At 39.4% G+C, this 20,850-nt stretch overlaps 1 protein-coding gene across 2 annotated transcripts in view; it reads right to left on the bottom strand.

The window, feature by feature from the left end:
- The window catches only part of KCNG3 (potassium voltage-gated channel modifier subfamily G member 3), a 47,319-nt gene extending 27,873 nt beyond the window's left edge, over window positions 1-19,446 (bottom strand). The window contains exon 1 of one of the 2 annotated variants that reach the window (XM_072635759.1): window positions 18,010-19,446. In XM_072635759.1, coding sequence (XP_072491860.1) covers window positions 18,010-18,680 — 671 coding nt within the window. In that variant the 5' untranslated portion in view covers window positions 18,681-19,446. The remainder of the gene's footprint in view (window positions 1-18,009) is intronic. The other variant, XM_072635760.1, reaches the window with a different exon arrangement.
- Window positions 19,447-20,850: the final 1,404 nt, after the last annotated feature.

Genomic DNA, 20,850 nt, shown 5'->3' with positions numbered 1-20,850 from the left:
TTTCACTGATTCTAATTGAAACTTATAATTTCCTTCAATTAGGAATTTTTCAAAAATAAAAACCTTAGTCTTTTTTTATTACACCAATTTTTTTTAACGTTCACTTTTATAAGATTTTGAGTTCCAAATTTTTTTCTCCCTTCTTCTGCTCCCCTCTCTCCAAGATGGCAAGCAATCTGATACAGGCTATACATGTACAATCACATTAAACATATTTCCACATTAGTCATACTGTGAAAGAAGAATCAGAACAAAAAGGTAAAACGATAAGAAAGAAAATGGAAAATAGTTTGCTTCAATCTGCATTCAGACTCCATAGTTCTTTCTTTGGATGTGGACAGCATTTCCATTATGAGTCTTTTGGAATTGTCTTAGATCACTATTGCTGAGAATAGCTAAGTCTATTAACAGTAATTATTGAACAATATTGTTACTATTATGTACAGTGTTCTCCTGGTTCTGGTCATTTCACTCAGCATCAGTTCATGTATGTCTTTCCAGTTTTTTCTGAAATCTGCCTCCTCATCATTTCTTACACCACAATAGTATTCCATTACATTCATATAGTACAACTTCTTCAGCCATTCCCCAATTGATGGGCATCTCCTCAATTTCCAATTCTTTGCCACTACAAGAAGAATTGCTATAAATATTTGCATATATGTGGGTCTTTTTCCATTTTTTTTATGATCTCTGCAATACAGACCTAGTAGTAGTATTGCTGGATCAAAGAGTATGCACAGTTTTATAGCCCTTCGGCCATAGTTCCAAATTGCTGTCTAGAATGGTAAAAACCTCCTTCTGAGAAGGAAGTTTGTGACTTCACCAGGCTGCCAAAGGGATCCCTGACACAAAATGGTGTTAAAAACTCCTGCTTTTTAAAAAAATTATTAATTTATTTTTAGTTTTCAACATTCACTTCCATAAGTTTTAACCCCTCTCATCACTAACCCCTCTCTCCCCAAGATGGCATACACATACATTCCTATTAAACACATTTTTACATTAGTAATATTATACAGGAGAATTATAATGAATGGAAGAGATCATGAGAAAGGGAAAAAAGAAAACACAACAAAAAGAAAATAGACTGCCTCATTCTGCGTTCTGACTCTATAGCTCTTTCTCCGGATGTAGATGGCATTTACCATAATGAGTCTTTTGGAATTGTTTTAGGTCCTTACATTTCTGAGAAGGGCTAAGTCTATCAAAATCAGTTATATCATACTGTGGCTGTTTCTGTGATCAATGTTCTGTTGGTTCTGCTCACTTCACTCAACATCAGTTCATAAAAGTCTTTCCAGGATTTTCTGCAGTCTGCCTGTTCATCATTTCTTATAGTATAATAACATTCCATTATATTCATATACCACATACACCCTCAATTTCCAGTTCTTGGCCATCACAGGAAGAGCTGCTATAAATATTTTTGTACATGTGGGTCCTTTTCCATTGTTTATTATCTCTTTGGGATACAGCCCTAGAAGTGGTATTGCTAGATCAAAGGGTACACACAGTTTTATAGCCTTGGGCATAGTTCCAAATTGCTCTCCAGAATGGCAAAAACCCTATTCTGAGAAGGAAGGTTGTAACGTCTTCAGGCTGCCAAAGGGGTCCATGACACAAAATGGTGTTAAAAACTCCTACTTTAAGGGGACAGGAGGCATTATTCTCTTTCCATAAGGAATTAGGCTCCAAGGGATAAATAAACATGAATTATATTTGGATTTTCAAATTTATCCTCAGCTGGTGAGGCCACCTCTTGCAGTCTTACTTCCAGATCAAGATACCTTGGCCCTACTCTCAGCCAGTGAAGGGGGATCAGGACAAACACTGCCTGCTGTCACATTAGGCTTCTAGACTGGATGGAAAGAATAACATGGCCAGGCTCTTCTCATAGCCGGTGAGTGATAGGGCAGGATAAACCAACTGACAAAACATTTTCACCCTCCCCACTAGACTTCCGAATGAGGCATACTACCTCCTACATCCTCACTACATTTACAGATGCTTTAAGGATAATAGCATCATCAAGTGTGCCCCAAATTGCACCTAGACAGAATGGGCTGAGAATAATAGTTTTTTGATAGTCAATAATTTAACTTGATTGTTATTACTCTAAAGAACTCACATTGAGGAAAAACCTCAAAGATTTGTTGATTAACAGGAATGTCACACTTCTATTATCATGAACATTTTATTTAAAAAAAAAGAATTTGGAAGATTGGAAAAGTTGACAAAAGATAAAATGACAAATGCTGTATGGACTACAGGAAAACAAGTACATTAAAGCACATTTGGAACTGTAAAGCACTGTGGAACTATGAGCTGGTCCAGCTATTCTGGAAAGCAATCTAGCGTCCTCAAATGTATTAAACTGTGCATTCCTTTTGACGCAAGGATGCCACTATTGGTTCTATACCACAAAGAGATGAAGGAAGAAAAGGACTCATATGTACAAAAATATTTATAAAAAATCTTTTTGTAATAACACAAAACTGGAAACTGAGGAAATGCCCATTAGTTGGGAACGTGAACAATTAATGTGATAGACTGCTATTGTGCTATAAGAAATGAAAAAGGGGAAGGTTTCATAGAAACCTAGGAAGACTTATATGAACTGATTCAGAGTGAAGTGAGCAGAATCAGAAGAACAAGTTAGGCGGTAAAGTGGCACAATGGACCTGGAATCAGAAAGACCTGAGTTCAGATCTGTTCTCAGATACTTACTAGCTGTGTGACCCTGAGCATGTTGCTTAATTTCTGTTTCTCCACTTGTACAATGGGGATAAGAATTGTATCTATAGTCTAGAGTTCTTATGAGGATAAAATGAGATAATATTTTTAAAGCTGCAAACCTTAAAGCACGATGTAAATGCTAGCTGCTATAATATGCAATATATATAACACGCAACATAACAATCATCATAAAGACAAACAGTGAAAGATTCTAGAAATGGATTGCCCAACTACAGTTCAAGGGTAATCAAGGTGAAATACGCTACCCGCTTCTTGATAAAGAGGTGAGGACTCAGTGTAGCGACACATTCGTTTTTGTTCTTGTTTTTTGGACATGGCCAGCAGGAGGAAGTTGTATTGATGGACTGTACATATTTGTTTGTTTAATGGGAGCTTTGTTGTTCTTTCTTTTTCATTGAGGACTCAACAGGAAGTTTGGGAGGGAGAACAGACATATTATCCTTGAATGAAATTTAATTTTAGAAATTAAAATGAAATAAAGATAAGGATAAAAAAGAGTTGATAGCAATGGATGTGGTAAGTACTAAATAGCATTTTTAAAAAATGAAACTGCATTTTAACAGACAGGAGAAAACTCATACAAATGTGAGAATCATTCCAAATAAGCTGTCTAGGCATAGCTGGACTATCAAATGGTTGGATCTAATATCAGAATGTTTAGTAAACAATAATAAAAGTGAGGAAAAAATATGGCATACAATTAAGAAGGTTTGACCCTGAATTATTTAAACAAGATATACAGAAGAAAAATGAAGCCATTCTCAAATGAATAAGTGACCAGATGAACAAGCAGAAAGGTGAATTTAACAATCTGAAAGAATGATCAAAATAAAAGGTAGAGAAATGAAAAAGAAAACAATTTTAAGATTTCATCTAACATCTAGAAAGTTGGCAAATATGACAAAAAAACCAGAAGGAGTCCAATGTTGAAGCACCAAGGCATTGTTGGTGGAGCTGTGAATCAATACAATCATTTTGAAAAGCAATTTAAATGATAAAAACAAAGTGGCTAAAATACCCATACTCTTTGACTCAGAGAGTCTTCTCTTAGTAATAGAGGTCATTGATAAAAAGAAAGCTTGAAAATATATTAAAATATTTTTAGCAGCATTTTTTTGGTAGCAAAGAACTAGAAGCAAATAGATACCTATAGATTGGAGAACAACTAAACACGCAGCATTACATTAATTTAATAGAATGTTAGAATGATGTAAGAAGCAACATATGATGAATACATAGCACCACAGAATATAATCTGATGCAAAAGGAAGTAAGCTGTGCCAAGAAAAGAATATACATGACAATACTCCAATGAAAATGGAAAAAAATCCTACAAAACAATAAAAAAATGAATGTTGCAAAATTACAAAGAGCAAGCTTAATCCCAAAGAAGAGACATGAGAAGACATCTTCCCTCATTCCTTTGTGGAGGTGAGGCAGGAGGTCTACCAATATGAAAAATTGCATATATTGCCAGACTTTTCAACATATTAATCAGCTAGGGTGATTTTTCTCACATTTTTATTCTTTTAAAAAAATTTTTTGTCGTTATAAAGGATGGTTTTCTATGAAGATGGAAAAAGGATGAGAGGGAATTTGGATGAAGTAAAAACAAATGACATCATCAAACAATTTTTAAGAGTATAAAAATGAATAACAAAAATGATATTGATACCAACCATAATAATGTTTTCCAGAAATTAAACCAATGTAAAGTAATTGCTAGAACAAGAAAACAAAAGAGCCCAGAAAGTCAGCCAATACTTAATTATGTTAGAATATATGTTTGTAAAATCTTACAAAGAAGGATGATAAGAGGTTATGAACAGTATCAACTCGTGAAGCAGACAGAAATGGCGGAGGGTAAAACCAGTCCCAAGGAAGTTTGGCAACATCTCCAACTAAACAAAATCATCCCAAGTATATAAAAAAAAAAATGAAAATGGAAAGATCACCACAAGTAGAAAACAATAGAAAAGGTTTCTTAAATTTATTACAACAACTATTTTATCCATTAATGATTATGGAACCACCAAACTTGCTCCCCTAACATCACAGTCCCTGAAGCGCTCACAGAACTAGAAAAGGCATAAGGAAAAAAAAAAAAAACCAAAGATGTTAAAGAACTGAATTGGATCATAGACTAAGAAAAAGTGTGCTGGAGGGGATACAATTTTTAGGGCGTTCAGGGCCATTTTTCAAGGTATTTCAAGGAGGGGAAGGTACCAACAGGGTACAAAAAAATATTGGACCTTAATAACATCAAAGTAAGGTGATTGGAAATACATCAAAAACTAACATATGCTTAACTTCTCATCTATACAAAATCATTAAGATGATTATTTTTACCTCAATGAGGGTAAGAAGAGGAACAAAGGCAAAGAATTAGAAATTGAGGGGATGCCCACCAGTTAGGGAATGGCTAAACAAGTAGTAGTATATGAACGTAATGGAACACTATTATTCTATAAGAAATGATGAATGGGCAGATTTCAGAAAAACCGGAAAGTTTTAAATCAACTGATACTGAGTGAGGTGAACAGAACCAGGAGGACATTGTACACAGTAAAGGCAACACTGTGCAATGACTAACTGTGATTGACTTTGCTCTTCTCAGCAATATAATCATCTAAGAAAAGAACTCAAGATGGAAAAAGTTATTCACATCCAGAGAAAGAAATGTGGAGTCTGAATGCAGATCAAAGTACACTATTTTCACTTTTTTTGTGGCTTTTCCCTTTTATTCGGTTTCTTCTTTCATAACATGACTAATGTGAAAATATGTTTAACATGATTGCAAATTTATAACTCATATCAGATTGTTTGCCATCTTGGGGAATGGGGTTGGGAGGGAGAAAAATTTGGAGCTCAAAATCTTACAAAACTGAATGTCAAAAACTATCTTTATATGTAATTTGAAAAAAATAAAATAATTATCTACCAAAAAAAAGAGGGAACAAAAAGACTTTCACAGATGATATTCAGTGGCATCTTTACCATCTTGAAATTTACTGAAAGATGCAGAAAACAACAAATACCATTATGCTTATTTCTTTTTTTTTTGAAAAAAAGAATTAACTCAGTAGAACAAAGCACCACCTCATAAGCTCTTTTACATAAGGTTCATCTGTTCAAGTATCAAGATCATTTAAGATTTCTCAGAGGATATAATAGAAATAATTCATTCACTAATCTAATAATAAACAACAAATTTATAAAAACAAAACAGAACAAAACAAGGAGATATATACTAGCGAACATTATTTGCCAGTGTGATGGAGGAAATCTAGTGAAGAATCCCCAGCAAGAAGGAATTCTCAGTGGAGAGTGAAGTTCTGCAGATGTTTCTTTTGCAGATGACACTGTGTTGATTGCACTGAGTCCGAAGACGCTGAAGAGACACCTCTGGAAAAGATCTATTATCACTCAAAAGAGTTTGGCCTGTCCATCCATGCAGGAAAGAACAAACAGATGAATGTCTATGGCCCAAGTTTCAACATGCTTCTGAATGAATACCCCATAGAGTTGGTCCAACAGTAATGTATATCTAGAACAGACAACAGAGTGAAAAGGAGAAGGAGAACAAGCTAAATGACTTCCAGGAAATTGCAAACCATTAAAAAAAAAAACTTTTTTCTCTAACAGCTAAGGCTCATCTTTTCAATACAAGCATTTTACTAGTATTGCTGAATGGAAGCAAGACCCAGAACACCACTGCCTCAACGAACTACAGATGAGAGTAAAGAAAAGGCACATGGTGGGTGTGAACAGGCTACAACATAAGAGACAAAAACCTCTGAAAGACGGGAGCAAAGGATGTCATCAAAGAGCTACATGACAAAGGATGAGATAGTCACATATTGGGAACCAAGGATGAATGGGGGATGGGCAGAGATTTCCACTGGTAGCCTCATTCAGTCAGTCATTAAATATTTATCGAGTGCCTAATATGTTCCAGGCACTGTGTTAAGTACTGGAGCCACTATATAAAAAAGAAAAAGTCTTTGCGTTTAAGGAGTTTATAATCTTAGCAGAGGAAACAATAAAAAAAAAAAAAGATGCATTCAGGGAAGAAAAGGTACCTGGCAGAGGAAGGAGGATGATAAAGGTAGGAACATGATGGAGCATTCCCAAGTAGTATAGCCAGGTGGGAAATGAAGAGATAGCTCACCTAGAGGCCTACTTTAAATGGAGGTTTAGGGAGGAGCTCTTTGATTGGTAAAGTGGGAGTACCGAGGTTGATTTAATCTTGAAGGATGATAAGGTTCCTGCATAAATCCAGATTAGAGCAGCCAGGTAAGAAAATCCGTGTGATGTCAGAAGAGAATGAGGAAGGATTCCAGGATGTTGGGTGGATTTGTATAAGGCTTGAAGAGGACAGGCAGATATGGATAGGTTCTGACTGACATCACTGGAGTGAATTCTGAATCAATGAGATTTGAATATTTGAAAGTATGGCATATTCTAAGTAGTACAGCAGGTCTGAGTACTACAATATCAGATGAACTTTGGTAACACAACCTGTTTGTGTATTGGAATCTGCTCTACATGGTGTACAGTCCTAGAATAGAAATGAAGGAAATCTAGATTCAAATCTTGTCTCTGACATCTCAAAATGGCTATGATAATACTTCTGTTATTAATCGTGTTAATAACACGATTGTTGGGAACCTAAAATGGATAATACATGTAAAGCGCTTCCTGAATGTTACTATTATTCAAGGGTCTAAAGCTATATTGAAAAATCCAAATAAGAGGAAACCTAAGTCATCAGTTGACTTATGTTGTTGTATATAAAATACCAGAAGGCAATAAGCTTAACAAACTAAGCAATTTATGGATAACGTTAAGCAATGTTTTTTCCTCCTCCAATATATTTTTTCATCTAAAATATTCAGATAATTGTCTCAATTTCATATTTGCCTTGCCTGTATATTTCAAATGTTAACAAGTTCTGACTGTTCATAAGCTAAGAAATTATTCATATATGCATAACTGCTTCAACCCCTATATTTAGTAAAAAAAAAAAAAAAAAAAGAAAAAAAAAGCCAAATCCTCAGATGGGAAAATGAAATAATTTTTTTTAATTTTGGGAGTTCAAAATGTATCTTAGAAGGTATAACCAGCCAAGTTATTGTCAGCCAAGAGCAAGGCAAAGCTGCAATTCAGAGAAGCAAAAAGAAAAATTAAACCTCTATATGTCGCTGAAAGGCCAATTTGGGTCGTTTTCATAATCAAATATGGCTTTTAGCAGTGTAAAAAAACCCAACTCTATATAATACCACCAAAACATCATATCTTACTTAGAAGTGATTTGGAATTTCCGTATGTTATAAAAATTATCATTTACATAGTATTAAAATATTTAAGAATAACACTAAAAATGTTTTGCTTTCAGAAAAGAAATGAGCACTTTTAGCACTTTGGTTGGGGTAAGGGAATTGACAAATGAGTAATGTTTACAGTGAGTTCTAAAATTGGCAGAAAAAAAGATTTTGCCTACTTGTCATTGAATACTGTACTATTGTAGAATTTCACTAAAACTCTGCTTTATATTCTATCATAATCATGGATCAAGTATATGATTAAAGTCTCAAATAATCTGGTTTATTTGAATATTGAAAATATGATCAGTGCACTGGGGGCTGTAGGCATTTTCGAGCAAGGTTAAAAGTTACCCCCTGAAACACATTAAGAATTAATATATAGAGAGGATTCTGGGAAGATGGCGGAGTAGGTCAGAAAATTCCAAGCTCTCAAGATTTTCCCCCACAAAAGAGATGAAATAGCACCTCAGGGAAAATATAGAGCACTAACAACAATTAAGAGTAGGGACAGAACAGGAATGCTCCTGGGACAACGGAGAAAATCTGAAGAAAAGTCCCTGGAAGATGGTGCCTGTGAAGAATAAACACCTCCAGGCTAGGTCCTAGGTCCCTTTAAATAATAGGCAAGCCCTGGGATTAGCTGAGTTGGGAGGCTGCCTTGGCTCCAGCCATAGAAACTTTTAGCCACCAGACAGTGAGAGGTATTGGGCATCTGAGCCAGAGAAGATTGAGGGAACCTCTGCTGACAAGGATTGCCCCACCCAGCTGTGTTGCTGAGGTACAGCAGAGGTGAGAAGGAACCAGCACATACCCAGGGAGAGCAAAAGCAGGGGGATGGGAACACTGCTGACTGTGGGCACTTACAGGAGGCTAGAGGCCTTGGTTCCAGTTCTAGGCCAGACAGGAGCAATGAAGGAGGATCTGAAGACAGAGGCACTATCCTCCATCCTGCAGGACTAGAAGTGATTATAAAAACTAAGCTAGTAAAAAAAAAAAATGTACAGGCAAATGAGAAAGAATACAGTCATAGAGAGTTAAGATGGAAATAGAAAAGATTGGGGTTCTTCAGAGGAGCACACTGAAGCAAAGAAATCCTCTTCTACCCCATGGAGTAATGTCAAATGGACACCTGATCAAAAAATTCATAGAAGAACTTAAAAAAGACTAAAAGTCAAACGAGAGAGACTAAGGAAAAACTTTAAAATAATAACAGTACAAGAAAAATAAGAAGATCATGAAAAGAAAGTCAACCAATTAGAAAAGGAGATACAGAATCTCAAGGAAGAAAATGACTCCTTGAAAATCAGAATTAAGCAAGGGGAAGCCAGGAAAGTTATAAGTGATCAAAAAATAACCAAAAAAAAATATACAAAATGAAAAAATAGAAGAGAATGTGAAGGATCTCATAAAAAAAGATCAACTTATCTGGAAAACAGATCAAGAAGAGAAAACAGAATTAGCTATGATCAGAAAAAGAAAGGGAAAAGTAGAAATAGAAGAAATCCACCAAACACCACCTGAAAGCGCTCCTATGAGGAAAACCTATAGGAATATCATAGTTAAATTCTGAAACTCCCAGCTCAAGGAGAAAACATTACAAGCAACAAGAAAAAAACAATTCAAACACGGTGGTGTCACAATTAGAATCATAAGTCTTAGAAGAGACGGCACTAAAAGACTGCAGGTCTTGGAACACTATACATCAAAGAGAAAAAGAACTGGGATTCTGGCCGAAAATATCATACCCAGAAAAGCTAAGCATAATCCTGAATGGAAAAAAAAATGGACATTTAGTGAACTGCCAGACTTTCAGAACTTTATTTTAAAATAAAATCTGAACTTAATAGAAGATTTGATATATAAGAGGCAAGAGAAATATAAGGTACATACCAAAGACTAATTACAAGGGACTCAATAAGGACAGACAGTTTACTTTTTATGTATGTAAAATGTAAAATATATATCTAAAATTGTTATTCATAATTGGGTAGTTCATCAGAAAGACTGGAGTAGACCTGAGTATGATATGATTTTAAAAAGTAAAACTGTGCAGGATCACCTAAAAAGAGTAATTATTTTATACAAATGAGGTGCAAGAGAAAGAACTGACAGAAAGGAATTAGATGGGGGAGGAGAGCTGGTAGTTCTGGAAGCCTACTTTCATAGGGAATTATGTTCAAGAGGGAAATACATAAATATGCATATATATGGGAGTATAAAAGTCTAAATTCAGAAAGAGATAAAACTCTAAGGGGATAGGGAGGAGGAGAGGGATCTCTAGAGTGGAGGGTGAGGGAATAGGTAAAAGAAGAGGTATAGAAGTGTTTAGATTAATGGGAATGGGACAAGGGAGGGATCTTTGAAGGGGGAGTAGGTTAAGTACAGGAAGGTAACGTAGCAGGTAGAAGTAAAGTAGAGGAGTTAGGAGGGATAGGAAATAAGAGATAGGCACAAAGATCAAAAGTAGAATTTGTTAGGGAAAGTATATGTCTATATATGTATGTATATATGCAAATATGTAACTATACATTTATATCTATATTGTAGCCTTCTGGGGTGGATAGAGAAGGGAGGAGAAGAAGGGGAGAAAAAGAACAAAGTCAAAGTATACACCAGAGAACGAAAGAAAACTAGCAAGGAAGCAAACATGGACAGCTCCCAACACAATGTGTAGTATTTATTATATAGGCTTTCTTGAAATGGAAATTTATTGCTATATATTTTTAATCCTTGCTTACATTTTGTAGTGGATGTAACATGCTTTTGTTTTTTGTATTTAAGTTTCAATATTTAAGTTTATAATGTTTCTTTTTCTTTTCTTATTGTGTATTTAAGCTTCAGCAATAAAGTTTTTCAAAAAGAATTAATTTAAAACAAATAAGATTACCCAGCTACCAAAGTAATTCACCCTGGGAAATGGTTTACAAGCATCCCACTAATGAGTGGGGATCTTTCCTGCATCTTAGCAAAGCTCTTTGGTGTCTCTCTTAAAAAGGAATCAACTTAAAATGTAACTAATGTAAAACAGGCTATATTATAGCCTATCTATCTTTCATACTTCAACAATCTCATTGGCATGGATCATAATCCAGTCACAGCTTCTTATTCTATGAGACTTTTGTCCATATCCTCCCTTGATTCCATCCCAAGAAATGAACCCATATCTATCACAATGAAATAATACTAGATATATCTGGTGAATGCTAAGCAAAACTTAGCTTATCAACCTAAGAGATTGATTCTAAAAAATAAAAATGTTATCTTAATTATCCTAGTTGAAGACAAAGTAATTTGAGAGGGAAGGCACTACTAGCTTGGGAGCTAGCAAATAGGACCATAGATTTAAAACTAGAAGGGACCTCAGAGGTCACCGAGTCTAACCTTTATTTTGCAGATAAGAAAAGTGAGACCTAGAGAGGTTAAGTGATTTGTACATAGTCACAGAGAGGATAAGTATTTGGAGCAGGACTTGAATCCAGGACTTCCTAGCTCCAGGTCTAGCACTCTATCCACTACAACAAACCATCCCTTAAGGTCACTTTCCTCCTTTTACTCAGATTCTGTATTCACTATGCAATTATCTATTAATACTTTTGTTTTCTAAGTAGACTTTCCTAAAATGAGAATATCGATGCTAACTTCCAGGTAATGGAAGTCCTCCCACTGCTTTGGCAATTATATGTCTTAATGTAAATAAACAAATGCTCATTCTGGTTTATAAAAGCCATCTTACATAAGTTTCAGCAACGTAACTTGTTTACCAAGGACCCAAGCATCTCTGAGATGAAAAAAAAATCAAGTTCCTGAGGACCAGACTGTGGACTTGCAATGACTGCCATGAGATGAAGATATCACATAAGTATCTATCTACCTTAGCTGCCAACACAGCAAATTCTCTGATGCCATACTTTAATCACAAATATGTGTGTGTGTGTATGTATGTATTAAAGAATGAACTGAGTTTGCTGTGCAAGGCAGATAAATGTGTGCATGTGTGTATGTGTAAAATACATTACATGTGTATGTATGAGATATGTTTTTTCAAATAAAAAGTCGAATGACAGATTCCCAATTTTAAATAATGCTTTTACATCGAAAGTGGTTTATAACTTTATTTCATTTACAAAATGCTATGGCTTTACGCCAAAAACCAAAGAACAATATAATTGAAATTTAAGATCAAAATTTCAATATGGGAGCTCTAAGGAACATGTCCTTAACATTAAATGAAAACAAGCAAGATTTATTAGGTAGGAAATAGCAAAAAATTTAAAGAAGCACAATAAACTAAATCCATAAGGGGGTTCAAATTAGTAGAGTATGGGAAGTAGAAGGAAAAAAACAAAAGGGAGAAAAATATCATTGCTTCACAGTTCACTTAGCCTATCCTCCAGAAGTTAGAATTCTGTGCTAGGCAGACACTAGGGATAGAAGGGCAGAAATGAAGCAGAGAGAAACTCTCAAGGAGCTGTCTTACATATATACAAGATACAAGAAGATATGAGACATACAAAGGAAATCATTTTGGAGGGAATGTATTAGGAAAAGACTGGTACCGGGAGGTATTTAAGTAGAGCTTTGAAGGAAACCAGAGATTCTAAGGCATTAAGGTGAGAGGGTGCATTTTAGGCATGGGGACTTATATTGCAAAGAGACTGGAGACTGAAGTTTTTGCATATGAGGAAAAGCAAGAAGACAAGTTGGCTGGATAACAGTTGGCTGGACAACAGGGTGAATGAAGGGGAGTAATAAGGTTGGAAATGTAAGAGGATCCTCATAGATCATAAATTTAGAGTTGACAGGGACGTTAGAGGTCAATCTAGTTCAACCCCATGATTTTACAGAGGAGAAAACTGAAATTCAGAGGTGACTTGTCCAAAGTCATATAACTAGTAAGTATCTGAATGGGATTCAAACCAATGTCTTCCTCATTCCAGGTCCAGTGCTTTAACAGTCAGTCAATAAACACTCACTAAGAGAGCAAGGTAGTATAGTGGATGGAGCACTGGGTTCAGAGTCAGGAAGCCTTGAATTTAAATCCAGCCTTGGATACTTACAAGCTGTGTGACCCTGGGCAAGTCACTTAACCTTTGTTTTCCTCAGTTTCCTCAATAGTAAAATGGGGATAATCACAGCACCTATTTCCCAGAGTTGTTGTAATGATCAAATCAGATTGAATTTAATATTTGCATTGGCACAAAGTAACTGTTTGTTGTTGTTCATTCGTGTCTAACCCTTCATGATCCTGTGGACCATAGTACACCAATGTTGTCCATGGGTTTTTGTTTTTTGTTTTTGGCAAAGATACTAGAGTGGTTTGCCATTTCCTATTCCACTGGATTAAGGCAAACAAGGGTTAAGTGACTTGCCCAGGGTCACACAGCTACTAAGTATCTGAGGTCAAATTTGAACTCAGGTCTTCCTGACTCCAGGCCCAACACTCTATCCACTGAGCCACCTGTCTGCTTTAGGTGCTATATGGAAGTTAGCTATCATTGTTATTACTTCCCAGGGTGACTGTGAGATCAAATGAAGTAACATTTGTAAGGCTCCTGCCACATAGTAGATGACTAATCCTTCCTTCCTTCCTTCCTTCCTTCCTTCCTTCCTTCCTTCCTTCCTTCCTTCCTTCCTTCCTTCCTTCCTTCCTATCTGCCATCAAGTCACTTTATCAAAGATTTACAATTAGAATATTGATCACCAAATCAAGGAAACTGAAACAGTGACAAACAGCAGAATTAGACCTTGAGCCCAAGTCCTCCACTTCAATCCTTCGATCCTCTTTCTGTACCTCTTCAAATCCCTAACTTCTTTCATATGTCCGCTCAGCCATCAATTCCTACTTAAAGTCCCCCCCCCACCCAAGTCATTAGGCTCTTTCCCATTTCAAATGGGAATTTTGGTTTATTTTGTATTTGTTTATTGGCTGCATGCCTATAACCCCCCCCCCACCCCCCTGCAAAAAAAAGAAATGTCATTTTGTTAATATTTCTCTTTTTATCTCTAGCATCTCAAATGGTGCCTTGAACATAGTAGGCTGTTATGAAATGATTACTCCCTCTCATATACTGCCCTTTCCTTTCCATTCCACTAACAGCTCCCTAGTCCAGACTTGGAACTCTCAACATCCTCCAGGTCACTCTGCTGTTATCTCCTACTTGAAAGCCTTTCCTTATACCCCTAATTGTTAATGTTCCCTCCTCCCTTAAATTATCCTCTACTTATCCCCTTATCGGATTGAAATACCTTTAAGGCAGGGACTAACTGTTTCTCTGTATACTCTAGCATCTAGCAAAGTGCCCACTACACAATATTGAAGATAATGAGAAAAGGTTAGAAAGGAGGTTTGAAATCACACTATGGAAGTGAACTTTGAAGGCCGGAGTAAATTTTATTTCTCTTATTTATTTGAGAGGCTGAATGGCATAGTAGAAAAAAATACTAGACCTAGAGTCACGTAAAATCTGGATTGACAGCTTGGTTCTAATATTTACTAAACAATGTGACCTTGGATAAGTCCTTTACTCTCACTGAAGCCCAATTTCTTCATCTATTACTTACACTACTAACGTACCCATTACTTATACTATTTCATAGGAGGTATTTTGAGGAAAGTGTTTTGTAAACCTTAAAGTACTTTATAAATGTGAATTTATTTAATCTGGTTTACATTAGGGAACTGCAAAGATTTGAGCAGCGGAGGGGCAAGATCAAAGCGGTTTAAAGACGATAAATCTAGCAGTGTTGTAGAGATAAAGTAGAGAGATGGAGTCAGTATGGAAGGTAATTACAACAGCTTGCCAGTGAAATCATAGGAGCCCCAATTAAGGAATCATGAAGAGTAGCCCCTGAGATGACCAAAAAGCAACAAAAAATGGTAGAGGAAAATATTTTTTAAAAGAACTAGTGAATTTTTTTTTCATGAAGTGAAGAATCCCTCCACAGTCCAAGTTATCACTCTAAAAATCTGGTCTTTAAGTGGAGCCCAACTGTACAAATAAAAATCATTTAGGCACTGTGCTAGTCTATCTGGGTAGGTATAATGGGCATAAAACAAGGATAAACAGTTAATACCCTCCAGAAGCTTACATTTTACTAGAAGAAATAAAATATTTACATATATTGAAAATACAAATTGAAGAGAGAGAGAGAGAGAGAGAGAGAGAGAGAGAGAGAGAGAGAGAGAGAGAGAGAGAGAGAGAGCGCACATTAGAAACTAGGGGGATCAAGAAAGGAACAGGAGGTCTCCTTTAGAGATGGCATCTGAGCTAAGCCATAGAGGAAACAAAGAGGTCATTGAGATGCCATTCCAGGGACGCAGCAGCATTGGTGCAAAGCTACAAAGGTGGGAGATGGTCTGAGTCAGGGGAACAGCAAGTAGTTCAGACTAGCTGGAAGGCAGAATGACTACAGCCAGACTATGAGGATTTGAAATGCCAAATTGAGGAGTTTGTACTTTATACAAGAAGCAAAGAAGGAGGCAGATCATAGAACAGGGTCCATTATCAGGGTAAATCAAGAAGAAGATACTTTTGCCTGAAATATCTGGATAGTTTAAAAAAAATTTCATCTCAATGTTATAAAAACACACTAACCTTATAATCCTTTTCTTACTTTCTCGGTATCTTGACCTCTTCTGTTCCTTTATGACCAAATGACAATACATCATTTGTCCCCCCTGCCCTCAAGGCATTCCAGTATAGATCTTCTGACCCTGCTGAATGAAGTCTATTTCACATTCTAGGTAACTCTCTTCCTGCCAAGAATATTTTTAGTTTGGGTCATCATTCTTTATCACATACTGACATTAGCTAGACCTCTCCATATCTGTACCAACAACTCTCTCCATTCTCCAGTTTATTTTTTCTAGTATAGAGCAACCAAACATATCCCTGGAATTCTAATGATACTGTCAAATCATTTTCAGGCCAGTAATTATCTTATGATGTTTCCTCTTTATTTCTCATATTGCCCATTTAAAGAATCAAGAATTTTTATGTTTGAATATATATGATAATTTTACTGCAGGTTAAAATGTCTACTGCAGTAGATAGATATCGGACTCTGCCACCTGTGTCCTTTGACTCTCAAAGATGAGCATTCTTTTGCCTTCTTCTACCTCCATACCGTCTGCCCTCCATTTTCACCACCCTTTTATATACTGTCTTCCCCCATCAGGCTGGAAGCTCCTTGAGGACAAGAACTGTGTTGTTTTCTTATATGCATTTGTATTCTCAACAATTAGCAGTGTTCCTAGCACATAGTAAGTAAATTTTTAGTCAATTTTTTATTTATCTAGATAATTCTTATATGTAAATTGAAAACATAAGATATTTAAAACACTCAACTAGATGACTAACTAAATTAGAAAATAATGAATTTCTTCTCACAGTGTGTATCTTATATTTCACCCCTTTGGGCATCCCTTTGACACCAGACAATTTTTTAGACTTATATAGAACCTTTCCTCCAAAAAAAAAAAATAGGGCAAATCAGCACTTCTCTATGAGAGAAAGACTACATAAGTCCTATGAATTCTGTGATTAACACTAATGGATGATGAGGGAAACCTTTAAGTTTTAACAACCTTGATGTTTAAGCATAACATATTTTTTGAGAACTTGTATCAGTCCTCTTGGTAAAAATAAAACTGTAAAACTAGAATGAGACCTTACGGTTAAGTAAGAAAACATACTTGATGTGAAGGAGACCTAGGTTTAAACTCAGCTGTCACTTACTTCTGAAACCTAGGACAAGCTACTTCTCTCAAAGCCTGTTTCTTCATCATGAGCATCCTAGGTGCCTTCTACTTCTAAAGTCTGTGGTCTTAGAGGTCACTTTTGGGTCCCTGTACTTCCAACTATGATTCTAAATAAATAAATGCATACATCCATTTTCTTTACTAGAAGGTACAGCTGCACTTTACATTAATTCCTGGCACTAAGGTACCGGTATTAAACATGTGAAATAAATACCCTGCTTTTCTTTGCTCAGGCACTGCCTAAACACAGGATTATGGTATCATCATAAAAAAGGGCAAGGTAAGCTTTAGAGAAAATGGAAATGTTGATCTTTCATCACAGTTAATGGGGGTTTTGATAGGATTAAATGTTCTTCTTTGCAGTCGTGTTTTTCCTTTGTGTAATTGTGACTGAAGGCCAGTGTCAACCTTTAATGTCACAGTATGGACAGTTGCTTTGTTCTCTAAATACTTTGCACGTTGAGGGAAGAAAAGATTTTTTAGGATGGTACTTGGAGAATTGACTAGTGCAACAAGATTGCCTCAATAAAACTTTTTAAGGTGGGGGGATAGGATACACATTATTTATGGAATATTGGTGAGTTAGCCTCTTCTATGATATCAAAATTCAATTTCAGCACACAAGCCCAAGGCTTAGCATATAGATTGTTCAACAATGCACCACATTTCACCTTAACAAGCCTGCAACCTTGCAAACTGACTAAAATGGGCAAATAAACCGAAGTCCTCCTAGCTCAAAGCTAAGGTGTTAAATCAGGAAGCTAGGAGTCTAGAAGTCCAATTAGCCTGTTGCTTCCTACAAAAAAAAAAAGCTTAATTACAGAAAAAGATGATTTGGAGAATTTTATCCAAATAACTGATGACTCCTCTGTTGAACTGAAAAGGAATTCTTAAAATCTTATTCACCGTACTCATCAGCCCTATTCTGTCCTAGCTTGTCCTCTATTATGTTTCTATTAAGCCTAGGCAGGTCCAGAGGTACAGGAATAATGAAAGAGGGGAGAAAGAAGACCCTATTTTCCTTTTAGCTCATTAGATTGGACCCTCTCAGGCAACAACAGAGGCCTGAAGTCTGGCAAGCAGACAGAACAGAAAAACTGGACAGACGAACTGGACGGGACTGGACATTGGGAGGGGGGGCAAAGAAGCGGTGCGTCCTACCCGGATGGCTCCCTCCCAGGGCCGGCGGTGTACCTGCTCTGCTCCTCCAAGCTGTGGTTGTCCACAGCCGCAGCCCGCCAGTCTGGCAGGGTGCTGGCACACAGTACCACCATGGATACGATCACGAACACCACCGATACGGTGGCCAAAATTTGCGCGGCCAGCGAGGAGGTGGGCTCCTCGAAGGTCCTGCGCATCCGTTCCAGCCAGCGCTTCTTGGCAGCTGCTGGCTCGGACCCCCTGGCAGCCCGCGCCTCCTCGCGACCTGGCGCACCCAGCTCGTCAGCCGAGTAGTAGGTGTAAGTGTCCGACATGCGGTCGTCTAGGCGCCGCTGGCAGCAGTACTCGAGGTGTGCGCCCTCCAGACCCCAATAAACCATCTCGTTGTAGAAGGAGAGCTCACACATCCGCGGCGCGAAGCGCAGCTTGCCGTGGCCGCGCACGTAGAGCAAGATGAAACCGAAGGCCTCCGAGTGTCTGTCGAAGAAATATTCATTGCGCTCACGGTCATAGTCGTCGCACACCTCGAGCACATCCCGCTCGGAGCGGCAACCGTGGAGCCGGCTCACCCGACTCAGTGGGAAGTCCTTCAACAGTTCCCGGGACAGAGAGTAGCGGGCACCGCCTACGTTCAGCACCACCGAAGCCATCCCTCCTCGGCCCAAGGTCATGGCTGGCAGCCCCGGGCCTGGCCCTTCAGCTCAGGGCTCTCCTCCTTCCCCACCAGTTGGCTTCTCTCAGCACACAACAAGGTACGCGGTGTAACTGCCTGTCAGGGGGCGTACGTACTGTCGGGGACCCCAAAGAGATTAACTGAGCCTTCCAACGGCCACTGGGCAAGAGTGTGCGTTGCTGGATGTCCCCAAAGGCCCCCCCAGGGGCTGCAAAGCGTGTCTGGCCGCCCCGAAACCACCCCCAGCGCTACCCACGGCCGCCTGGTCGGGGCACTCACTGTGGAATTCCCCAGCAAAGTGCAGCCTGCAAGGCGGAGAGTAGGGATGGCGTGAGGTCGGAACTCCTCTGACCTCACTGGAGTCAGGGGCAGTGGACTGTAAGGTTCTGTCTTCAGCTGTTTCCCCCCTCCCCCAGTATTCTCTGCCTCTCGGGAACCTTATGTCCTCTTCTGAGTTCTTGAGCTCCCCGGGGTGGTGAGCCTGCGGTCACCTTCGATGTCAGTGATTCCCGGCTCACTGGCAGGAGAATGTTGCCTCGGTGGTCAGAGCTGCGCCCTCCCGGACCGATGAGCCGTCGGCGCCGTGCCCCACTGCTGCTGCCCCAGAGGGGATGAGGGGGCTCGGGCAGAAGAATGCCGGGTGTCGGGGGACGCTCTTCGACGCCCCCAGGGCTGTTCCCTCAGCCTAGGGTTGCTGCCAACAGCTGTCCTGAGGCAGAGGCAGAGGTACAGAGTCGGTGAGGCGGCTCCACCGAGGGAGGACCGAGGAGGCGGGGGCGGGGCCTCCCTCCCGGCCCTCCCTCCTCTCCCCGCCCCAGGGCCCCTCGTTTCCCCCGGCTCGGCTTCCTCCTCCCCTTCCCCAGCCTCCCCTTCCCTCTCGGCCCCTCCCTCTCCTCTGGGCCCCACCTTACTCCTGCCCCTCCTTGCTAGCCGGGATTCCCCGGGTTCCCGGTTCCCCACGCTGTCAGCCCATCCCTCCGTGGCAGGTCCCTGAGCCAGGCAGGTCCCGGGGCTTCCACGGACTGGCAGACCCCCTCTCCTGCTGGGTATGAAGACACGGTCGGGGAAACTCTCGGCTGGTGGAGGAGGAGATTGGGGGGCGGGGAAGAGACTGTGTGGACTAGCATTGTGTGGGGCTGCTGCTGACGGGGAGAAAGAGAAGGGGGAATCCTTCAGCTGGTGCCAGAATTGGGGATGGGAGACGTGGTAGACCCGGTCAGTGAGGGAGCGAGAGGTAGATGCCATGATGACCTGAACCTAGAGCTCCCGAGGATGAGACGGGGCCCCCGACCCTCTGGAGCACTGGAGACTGTCGAGGGAAGCTGTCCGTCCCTATGCCCACGTCAGAGCTCCAGCAGCGGACGCGAGAGCAGAACAACCTGGCTTCGCTGCAGTCGCCAAAGACTCCCGGTGCCAGGGGTTCCCGGGAAGAGCTGTAGATGCTCAGACCCCAGCGCGGGATTGGGGAGTGGGCTTCCCGAGGGAGATGGCAAACAGCGATTGAAGTGCCTGTTCTAGAAAATTGTGCTCCTCAGCCAAGCTCTGGTTTTGGAATGGCCCCGATAAATTTCTCGGTGACTAAACCCCAGTCTTAGCTTTTCCTGCCGACTTTCTTCGGTTCCCTCCCCCGCTCAGAAGAGACCCACGTAATGTGTGCAGTAGAGAGAAAGCACACATCAAAGCATCCATCCGTCAGTGTCGACTGCCCGCGTTGCTTCCCTCAGTTTCCTCCCTTCCCCTAAAGAGAAGCCGCCCCTACCAGTTCTCCCGCCTCCACAAGCACACTCCTCCGCGGAACCCTAAAAAAATGGGAGAGCACATTGGCACTGATCTGCAATAGGACCTTCTCATTACCGACCCTTTTAGAATGCAATAAAAGCTCCAAAGGGCGTGGACTTGGTAGTAAGGAAAGGATCATTTTTCTTTTCTTTTTCTTTTTTTCTGTATCCCCAAGCAGGGAGAAAAAGGCTGCTTTCGAAGTCTGGAGACCTGTCTTCAAATCCCCTGTCCCTGCCTAGCTCTATACCCACAGGCTAGTCACTTAATCTCAGCCTCAATTTACTCGTTTCCAAAATAGGGTGATTATACTTGGCATGTTTTTGTGTGTGTATGAGGAAAATACTCTGCAAACCTTGAAGTGAACCAGTTGCATTATTATGCTTCCTCAT

Source organism: Notamacropus eugenii, chromosome 1 (genome assembly GCF_028372415.1).
Source record: "Notamacropus eugenii isolate mMacEug1 chromosome 1, mMacEug1.pri_v2, whole genome shotgun sequence".
NCBI lineage: Eukaryota > Metazoa > Chordata > Mammalia > Diprotodontia > Macropodidae > Notamacropus > Notamacropus eugenii.
Note: the sequence above shows the minus strand (reverse complement) of the source record. Positions and strands in the feature narration are given on the sequence as shown.